The sequence below is a fragment of the Pundamilia nyererei genome, unplaced genomic scaffold, assembly GCF_000239375.1.
Source record: "Pundamilia nyererei isolate P.nyererei 1_Seehausen unplaced genomic scaffold, PunNye1.0 scaffold00077, whole genome shotgun sequence".
NCBI classification, from domain to species: domain Eukaryota; kingdom Metazoa; phylum Chordata; class Actinopteri; order Cichliformes; family Cichlidae; genus Pundamilia; species Pundamilia nyererei.
In genome coordinates this window covers 2,300,547-2,310,140 of record NW_005187478.1, presented here as the reverse complement: position 1 = coordinate 2,310,140, position 9,594 = coordinate 2,300,547, and the positions used below count along the sequence as shown (strand labels likewise).

The 9,594-nt window shown below is 39.9% G+C and overlaps 1 protein-coding gene across 1 annotated transcript in view; it reads left to right on the top strand.

Moving 5' to 3' along the window:
- The first annotated feature begins 2,855 nt into the window (after positions 1-2,855).
- The window catches only part of LOC102201055 (myosin-7-like), a 15,667-nt gene continuing 8,928 nt past the window's right edge, over positions 2,856-9,594 (top strand). The window contains exons 1-18 of the mRNA XM_013911996.1: positions 2,856-3,113; positions 3,222-3,257; positions 3,380-3,587; positions 4,810-4,953; positions 5,040-5,196; positions 5,285-5,312; positions 6,349-6,454; positions 6,538-6,630; positions 6,980-7,043; positions 7,128-7,226; positions 7,312-7,415; positions 7,805-7,943; positions 8,035-8,153; positions 8,239-8,388; positions 8,482-8,652; positions 8,745-9,054; positions 9,176-9,252; positions 9,382-9,587. Coding sequence (XP_013767450.1) covers positions 3,387-3,587; positions 4,810-4,953; positions 5,040-5,196; positions 5,285-5,312; positions 6,349-6,454; positions 6,538-6,630; positions 6,980-7,043; positions 7,128-7,226; positions 7,312-7,415; positions 7,805-7,943; positions 8,035-8,153; positions 8,239-8,388; positions 8,482-8,652; positions 8,745-9,054; positions 9,176-9,252; positions 9,382-9,587 — 2,168 coding nt within the window. The 5' untranslated portion in view covers positions 2,856-3,113; positions 3,222-3,257; positions 3,380-3,386. The remainder of the gene's footprint in view (positions 3,114-3,221; positions 3,258-3,379; positions 3,588-4,809; positions 4,954-5,039; positions 5,197-5,284; positions 5,313-6,348; positions 6,455-6,537; positions 6,631-6,979; positions 7,044-7,127; positions 7,227-7,311; positions 7,416-7,804; positions 7,944-8,034; positions 8,154-8,238; positions 8,389-8,481; positions 8,653-8,744; positions 9,055-9,175; positions 9,253-9,381; positions 9,588-9,594) is intronic.

Genomic DNA, 9,594 nt, shown 5'->3' with positions numbered 1-9,594 from the left:
CAGTGTCATTAACAAGATATCGGCGCTCACGCTCGAGTGAATAAAACAAGCCATGAATGACACAGCAATTCCCTGCTTCTGTAATTAGACCACATATGAAGCCATATATTAGACTGTACCTTGAAGTTCTCAATAGAATCTTCTCATTTTTTAATCTTCTAATTTCATCTGATCTTTCATTGTTGAAATTCTTCCAAACATTCCTGGTTCCAGATCTAGACAGACTGCAAAACTAACCCACAATGGCAGTGATAACTTTATTTACACAGCACTTTTATAAATACTCTACAGTGAAATACAGAGTAAAGCACATTAAGCACATTGTTTTTATGTAAGTGGGCTTTTTTCTTTTAAAAAATCATAATACTCACTGATACAGTTTGTAACAATAGCTGCCTGTCGTGTGGACGTCCTCTGGGCCCAAGGCCAACCTTGTATTTAATTAAGTGTATGTGGTGACAATGTGTATTTGTTGTGACATAAAGAAATATTTCAGTGACGTTTGACCTTCAGGTTGATGTTATCTCCACTTGCTCTTTAGCAGGGCATGGAATCGCTCACTTCCAGCTGACGCCAGCTGTCAATAAGAGGGCCGGGGAAGTTATCAGAATGGAAATAATCTCAGCTCTTGTCAGCAGCTGTTGACCCTCCTTTTATCTCTTAACCTTTCAAGGAGCTGTTATTACTGGTGCTAGTGGCTGGCTGTGATGAGTGCTATGCATAATGTATGCATGTGTGTAAGTTGCACATTATTAAACAGTATTATATTGTTAAAGTTATACAGATGACATTTAATGGGACTATATATCAGCAGGTCTTATACTTAACAGATTTTTAATGCATTCTTTTTTTCTTTGTTATTGTACATATCATATCATTATTATGACCTAAAGTAAATCGTGCTACAATGTTGAAGGCAGTTAAGCTCCGACTCCACAAAGAAGCAGGGACATTCTCACTTGATAGGCTGTGGGATAATATCTGTCACTCTCAGGAGATTTATGTGAGACTGAGATCAGTGTGAGACCATCATCTGCTACAGTTGATCCTGGCTGCAAGCAATAGCAGCACCCTGAAAGCCGTGGCTGTTCTTCTCGATCAAGTGCCGCATTCTCGGCAGGAATTTCACACAGTTATCTTTGTCCTCAAAGTTACAATGCCATTTAAACGGGGCTGTAACCGTGGGGCCAGCTTTTGCTAGCTGCTGCCTGATAATGGGAGGTGCCTTTTACAGTAACCTTTGCACAACACGACCGATTCAGTGCGATGCTGAGCCCTCTGGTATCATCATTGCCTTTCAATGAATCTCAAGCATGTCACCTGTGGCAGACCTCTGTCTGTGTTACTCCGCCCTTGTTGCCTAGTTGAGCTCAAATGCTTATGCTCTTTATTTAGACCGACTTACTCAGTATGTGATGTCTGTTTTTATTACCACAAAGCTCATTCTGTGATAACTACACACAATACGATGCCTCTCCCTAAGCTCCTAGAGTAATTGAGAACCATACATAACATACTTCTCTAAAATATCTCCCCAGATACGTTGTGCGCCGTCTTTTGTGTTTCAGCAACATCCTTGGGATGGGAAAATATTCAAAGGATGCTTTTTTGCTCTAAGCAGGGATTACATGGTTACACATTTTTCACTAAGGCTTTATTTGGGGTTATTTTCACATTTTTTCTCATTTCTGTTTCCACTGTTGTTTCAGTTTTTAGTTTTTATTGCAGTTAGCGTTTGTTTTTGGTGGGTTTCATAATTATTGTTATCTAAGGGTGTTTTTGTAAATTTGCACAATCTTTAGAAAAATAGATAAAACATAAAAGCTACTTCTGGCTGCATCACATATTTGTTTTGCTAGTTTTATAGCAGATACTACAAACTACACGCAAAGCATTTTTTATAATAATTGTTTTAAATTGCTAAATTAGCTATATTTTGTAAGTACAAAATTTTGCTTCAGTTAGTTTTCATTGTTAGTCATTATTAGTTACTATTACTACTTATTATTATTTTTATTTTAATGATTTTTTTCACACCTAGTTTATAGTTGGGTTTGAGACACTACAACTACCTTGGGTTTCAAGCTGACTTACTTACGTTTCAATCTGTAACTCACTTATTTCTGATCATATCAGATTAAATTATTCAAAAAATACACAAACAAACAAAACTGATACATAATAACTCACTTAAATCGCCTCCACTCTGAATTTTAGCAAAAATAAAAGAAAAAAAAAAGATAAATTCAGTGTTGTCATCCACTTCTCTTACACTACACTGACACAGACATACATAGGGGGTTTAAAACAGGGGGGGTTTCTAATTCCTTTTTTATTAAAAAAAAAAGGATAGCACTACTAAGAGCATGCCAAGTACAAGAGTTCATCCAAAAAGTCTAAAATATTCTAGAAAAGTTGATGACAGGACAAAACTTTTTTGAAAATCTCATGTATGTGTGGGCAGGGCCTTCATAAGGATTTCTTGATCTTTGTATTTTTTTTTTTTTTAATTTTATTTAATCACCATGTATAACAGTGATGTGCAGAAAGAACAGCTTTTTGTTAGTATGTGTCCTATGATGAATATATATACATCTTAAGGTTTTACTAAAATACATTTTTGGTAAGAGTTTTTAGACCCCTGCAGGATCTGTGTAATTGACACAACATTTAAATACATTTAAACATTCTTCACCCTGTGCTAGTTCTGCCTGTCTTAAATGAGGATGCCTCTGTTCGGTACGACATGTATTGTTCCTGCAACACAAGCACACTTAAGGGATGATGACAGAGGAATTCCTCCCCATGTCTATTTAAAGATTGAATTGTGGTCCCCTGGCTGCTTGAGGATACCTATGATTAATCACGGCACTGCATGCACGGAGCTCCTAATATGGCCTCGTTGGGAGACTCCATCACTGATAAGACCCTATCCCGCTGATTTCTATATTACCCTCCACCACTCATTAACCACCTCCCTTCACTAACTCCCAGCCCAACCAGACACAAAAACATTCCTGGGCCTTAAAGCGCTCCTCCATATTTGGCAGAGGGGCTTTGCTTATAAGGAGAACTCATGGTGAAACTCCAACAGGTCACCGTTCTATCTCAAGGTAAGGCATGAGGACGGGTGCTCACAAACAGAGAAATTAGATCTTGATGCTATGGGTTTATCTGTGCCACAGACCAGTCTCACCATTTTCCATTATATCTTTCCTCAGGACCAGTACACCTCAGTCTTCTCAGTAAGGATAAAGGTAAGCGTGTGTCCAAATGGACACTGGAGAAAAATGGAAATATAACGTTATGTAAAAAATTTAGGAAAAGAAAAATCTTTATCTGCAGCATAAGTAATTTGTCCCTTTTTGTTGTACACAAGGTGAAAAATGGGTGATGCTGCCATGAAAGAATTTGGGGCAGCGGCCCCTTACCTGAGGAAGTCAGACAGGGAGCGTCTGGAGGCCCAGACTCGCCCGTTTGACATGAAGAAGGAGTGTTTTGTTCCTGACCCCAGTGATGAATATGTGAAGGCTTCGATCACCAGCCGTGATGGGGACAAAGTCACTGCTCAGACTGAGAAAGGGAAGGTGAGTGATTTGTTGGCACAGCTGCTCTTCATACAGCTGGTTTCCTAACTAAGGCCAAAATGGTGTGAACTTATTTTTCCTCTAACAAATGTAGTATAGATACAACCAGAACAGTCTTTTTCTCCATGACACAGCTGAGCTCAACAGCTGAATTTTGTTTATTTTGTCAAACACACTCAGAAGCAAGAGTACAATAAAAATATATTTCAATCAACCTTTTTCCACTTAGGATAAACTTTGACACCTCAAGGTAATTATGTGTACCATTTTTAGGACCAAGTAGTAAAAGGTACAGCTTTACATAATTTCTTCTATATTTTGAGATGCAATCTCAGCATACAGTGGATGTAGCTCAGGAGGTAGGGCAGGTCATCTACTAATTGGAAGGCTTTTGGCTTCTGGTTGGCTTTTGGTCCCTGGCTGCTCCAGTCTCCAGTATGCATGCCTAAATATCCTTGGGCATACTGAACGCCAAGCTGCTCTCTGATGTGTTCACAGGAGTATGGATGTGTGTGAAAGTTAGATTTTTCTTGGGTGTAGAAAAAGTGCTTGTATTAATCGGTGAATGAGGCTTTGAATGCTTAAGTAGAAAAGTGTTATATAAGACATTTACTATTTTACAGCCTCTGTTTGGCTAAAACACACACACACACACACACACACACACACACACACACACACACACACACACACACACACACAAACAAAGAAAATATGTAAAATATTTATTTTTTCCTTAAATGTTAAGTATCTTATGCAAAGTGGTTAAAAAGCATTTAAAAGACTCCAACAAGTTCACACTGTAGCCTTGCAGCTGCGAGGATCTGCATTAAGAACTTCCAGAGTAGCTGGTTAACTCTAAGACATGAAACGGATAAAGCTTTGAGTCAACAATAAGACTAGACAAGAGCCAGTCCAACCATGAGTGCATTTATGTAATGAATGGGTACTTTTGCAACCTTTTTAACAAGCCAATTTTTGTATTGTCACATTAAAGTGGATTGCCATAATTAATTATGTCTGTCAAAGGTACAGCAGTCCTCCAGTGTACTCCTGTTCACCGAACCGACTTAACTGGGTTATACATGCTTTTCTTCGTTTTGTGCTTTTCTTCTTTTCCTCTCAAACTGTTTGGCATAATTCATCCTAGACTGATAGATCTCCTTCCTACAATATTTTGGAAATAAGTCCATATTAAGACCTACTGTGTCCTTTTTTGCAGACCGTCACAGTGAAGGAGTGCGATGTGCACCCTCAGAACCCGCCAAAGTTCGATAAAATTGAAGACATGGCGATGTTCACCTTCCTCCATGAACCAGCTGTGCTGTATAACCTCAAAGAGCGTTACGCAGCATGGATGATCTACGTGAGCTGACAGCACAACACACTAACTGCCCTCCCACAAATTCTACGTGTTTAACACTTTGCTCTCCTCTTTTCACCAACTATCAGACCTACTCTGGGTTGTTCTGTGTGACTGTCAATCCCTACAAGTGGCTGCCAGTCTACAACCAGGAGGTGGTCGTTGCCTACAGAGGAAAGAAGAGGAGTGAAGCTCCTCCTCATATCTTCTCCATCTCTGACAATGCCTACCAGTACATGCTAACTGGTAATTTAGCTTCCATTGTTGAAGCATGTTGAAATTAAAATAAGATTTTGTAGTAAGAGTTGTCCTTATATGTCCTGCTCTTTTACAGACAGAGAAAATCAGTCAATTCTCATCACGTAAGTCATTCATTTTGACTCTGTTTGTTTGATCTTGGTAATTACAGTAAATCATACAGTGAGAATTGTACTAAGTGCCATCTGGAAACCTTTCAGTTTTTGCTGACATGCTCAATGGTCTACTTAACCACAGGAATATTAGCTTAAGTGGTGCTTTGTCAGTTTAGTATGTAAATGAAGTCCTTGAACAGAAGATCTTAGTATGGTATATTGGAAAGATTTAATGTTGGCATCATTTCATTAATTTAATAGGGAAGAAATTCAAAAGAAGGCTTTAAAATGTCGCTAATATCTCTAAAACAGTTAATACGTATTGCATATTCTAATGAACTCATATAGCGCTTTTCACTTGTTGCCATAGACAAATTAAGTACAGTGAGAGAGGGTGGCTTATTATAGAGATGACTGGATTGTCTACTTGAGTTCAAGGTGAGGCAACGGGAATAGGGTCTGAGTCCATTCTGGCTTGCTTTGGTGAGGGACAGGCTGACTGTAACGTTTGCAGGCAACACTGTCATCTGTAGTGAAAGTGGGAGCTGTTGGAAGAAAGTCTGGAGAGGTGTGGGTGAGTGAGAGCGAGACAGGCGGAAAGGTGAAGATGCAAGGAGAAGAGATAGCGAAGGCAGATGAATTTAAATACCTGGGGTCAACCATCCAAAGCAATGTTTTTGTGTACAGGAGAGGCGAACAACAGAGTGCAGGCAGGGTGGGTGGAGATGAGAGCCAGGGGCGATTTGTGACAGAAGGATTGCAGCAAGAGTGAAAAGGATGGATGAAAATGTATGATGTATGGTGAATAGCTTTAGGTGGCAGAGTTGACAATACGAAGATTTTCTTTGGGAATGACCAGGATGACCGAGATTAGAAATGAGCACAGCTCAAGCTAAGCAGCTTGGAGACAAAGTTAAAGAGGCGAGACTAAGATGGTTTGAACATGTGCACAGGAGGGATGGTGGATATACTGGAGCTGACGTGCAGGGAACAGCCAGAAGAATAATGTGTCCTGTTTGTTTGATCATTCTATTTGTGTTTTCAGTGGAGAATCTGGTGCTGGGAAAACTGTCAACACCAAGAGAGTCATCCAGTACTTTGCCAGCATTGCAGCTGGAAGTGGGAAAAAGGATACAGGCTCTGAGAAGAAGGTTTGAATCTTCAATTTACAGCATGTAGAGCTTTTCCTACAGTGTAAGTGTTTTGAATGAAGGTTTTGCTTTTTTTTTCTTAGGGTACTCTGGAGGATCAAATCATCCAGGCTAACCCGGCATTAGAGGCCTTTGGGAATGCCAAAACCATCAGGAATGACAACTCCTCCAGATTTGTAAAGTTTTGTTGATAACAGTAACTCATTTGATTGTTTCTTTATGCTTAGGCTTGTACTGTATCTATTTGTCTTGAGTTTAGACTAGTCAGTAATCAGGCAGAAAGAAACTCATGCTTGGAGTGTTACCCTTATCCCAGATTTTCAGGATTGAAATCTATGTGGGGCGGCTCACCTTTATCACTTTACTAGTTACACTTCCGTCACTACCTGCAGTTACCATGTTTCACAGCTTGGTGAAGTTGTCATACTTCTGAAAGTATAATGTGGTTCCTAAATACTCCAGGTATACAGTAATATTCTGACACTGCCCAAGGCTCTTAATGTTTTTTTCCTTCGTACATTGCAGGGTAAATTTATCCGAATTCACTTTGCAGCCAGTGGGAAGTTGGCCTCTGCTGACATAGAGACATGTAAGTCCCTTTCCTGTGCTTTCATCCAATTTATTTCTATGTTCGCAATGATCAGCTACCTACATAATGCAAACATGTTTACAGATCTGCTGGAAAAGTCCCGTGTCACCTTTCAGCTCAAGGCTGAGAGAGATTATCACATCTTCTATCAGATCTTGTCTCAAAGGAAGCCCGAGCTTCTCGGTAAATAAAAACCTGAGTTGCGAGAACCAGCAACAACACTCATGTAGAACTAAAATGAAAAATCCAACTTTGGTTCTCCTTTCAGAAATGCTGCTCATCACCAACAACCCTTATGATTATGCCTTCATCTCTCAAGGAGAGACAACAGTAGCCTCAATCAATGATGCTGAAGAGCTAATGGCCACTGATGTGAGTAGAAATGCAACAATAATCTGCACCTGTGCCGCTATTAAGTCATATTAGTTCAATTAATACTTTGGGTATTCTACATTTAAACCTCACAGGCTGTAAATTCAAATAACACACAAAAAATTTTCACTCCAGATGTCAGCTTTAACTTTATATTTCTTTTAGGAGTATTTATAACAGAGTGTCATTGAATCATGAAATGTGAGCGAATACAACTTGAACAGACTGGATTAAATATCTGATGTCAGATGACAGTCCGAGTTTAATGCAGGATTTTGAAGGCTCAGAGAGCAAATACCATGTTATCCCTGGATCTTCCCTGTAACTCTACACTGTACACTCTGATACTATGTAAAAATAAGTAAGAAAACACCCCTTTTCTAATTTAGGATGCCTTTGATGTGCTGGGCTTTACTCAAGAAGAAAAGAATAGCATTTACAAGCTGACTGGTGCCATCATGCACTATGGGAACATGAAATTCAAGAACAAGCAGCGTGAAGAGCAGGCAGAGGCAGATGGCACAGAAGGTGAGAGGAGCTCTTTCAAAGCCTGAAAGTTAAACGTGTCTGTATCTGATGCTTACATTGAAAGAATTAAATTTGCATGTTTTTTCTTCAGATGCGGACAAATCCGCTTATCTGATGGGCCTGAACTCTGCTGACCTCATCAAAGGTCTCTGTCACCCAAGAGTCAAAGTAGGAAACGAGTGGGTCACCAAAGGACAGAATGTACAGCAGGTAATAAGATGATCAACAGCTGAATAAGGTTTACATTATGGGTTTATCTGTAAATTCTAAAGCTACAGGGGGATTTCTGCATTAGGTGTACTATGCTATGGGTGCACTGGCTAAAGCAGTGTATGAGAAGATGTTTCTGTGGATGGTGGTGAGGATTAACCAGTCCCTGGACACCAGACAGCCCCGCCAGTACTTCATTGGTGTGCTTGACATTGCTGGATTTGAGATCTTTGATGTAAGAATCCTCAATTCAACAACAAAAGAAATAACACAGACAGGACAAACACTAGTATTAACAACAAGTATACTGTTGTCACTTTATTTACAGTTCAACACCTTTGAGCAGATGTGCATCAACTTCACCAACGAAAAACTGCAACAGTTTTTCAACCACCACATGTTTGTACTGGAGCAGGAAGAGTACAAGAAAGAGGGCATCGAATGGACTTTCATTGACTTTGGCATGGATCTGCAGGCCTGTATCGACCTGATTGAAAAGGTGAGACCCTGAACTATTACATGTTCAGCTCAAATATGGTATTTAAAATAAAGAAAAACCTCATATTTTGCCCTTTCACTCATAAATTGCAGCCCATGGGTATCATGTCCATCCTTGAAGAGGAGTGCATGTTCCCCAAAGCCAGTGATGCCACCTTTAAAGCTAAGCTCTATGACAACCACCTGGGAAAATCCAGCAACTTCCAGAAGCCCAGAGTTGTCAAAGGAAAACCAGAGGCTCACTTTGCCCTGGTTCACTACGCTGGAACTGTTGATTACAATATCAACAACTGGTTGGTGAAGAACAAGGATCCTCTGAATGAGACTGTTGTGGCATTGTACCAAAAGTCTACTGTCAAACTGCTTGCAACTCTGTTTGCAAATTATGCAGGAGCTGACTCAGGTAGGTTTTAAAAAATTACTAGCATCTTAGTTTACAAGTGATTATTAAAGCATCATGTAATAAGCTACTGGCCCAACCTTCCCCTGCCCACTTTCCCACAAATAACAACTGTATCTTACAGCTGAATCTGGTGGGAAGGGCAAAGGTGGAACCAAGAAGAAAGGTTCTTCCTTCCAAACTGTATCAGCTTTGCACAGGGTAATATCAGTATAACTGTACATGTTATAGATTGGTTAATAGAAACATTATTCCTGAATTTAGGACCTTAAAAGTCATTTTGAATTGTAATGTATAATGGCAATACTTTTCTCTATGATGTGCTATCAGGAGAACCTGAACAAGCTGATGACCAACTTGAGGTCGACTCACCCTCACTTTGTACGCTGCATCATCCCCAACGAGACCAAGACTCCAGGGGCCATGGAGAACCCTCTGGTGATGCACCAGCTGCGCTGTAACGGTGTGCTGGAAGGTATCAGGATCTGCAGAAAGGGTTTCCCCAACAGGATCCTCTATGGAGATTTCAAGCAGAGGTATTAC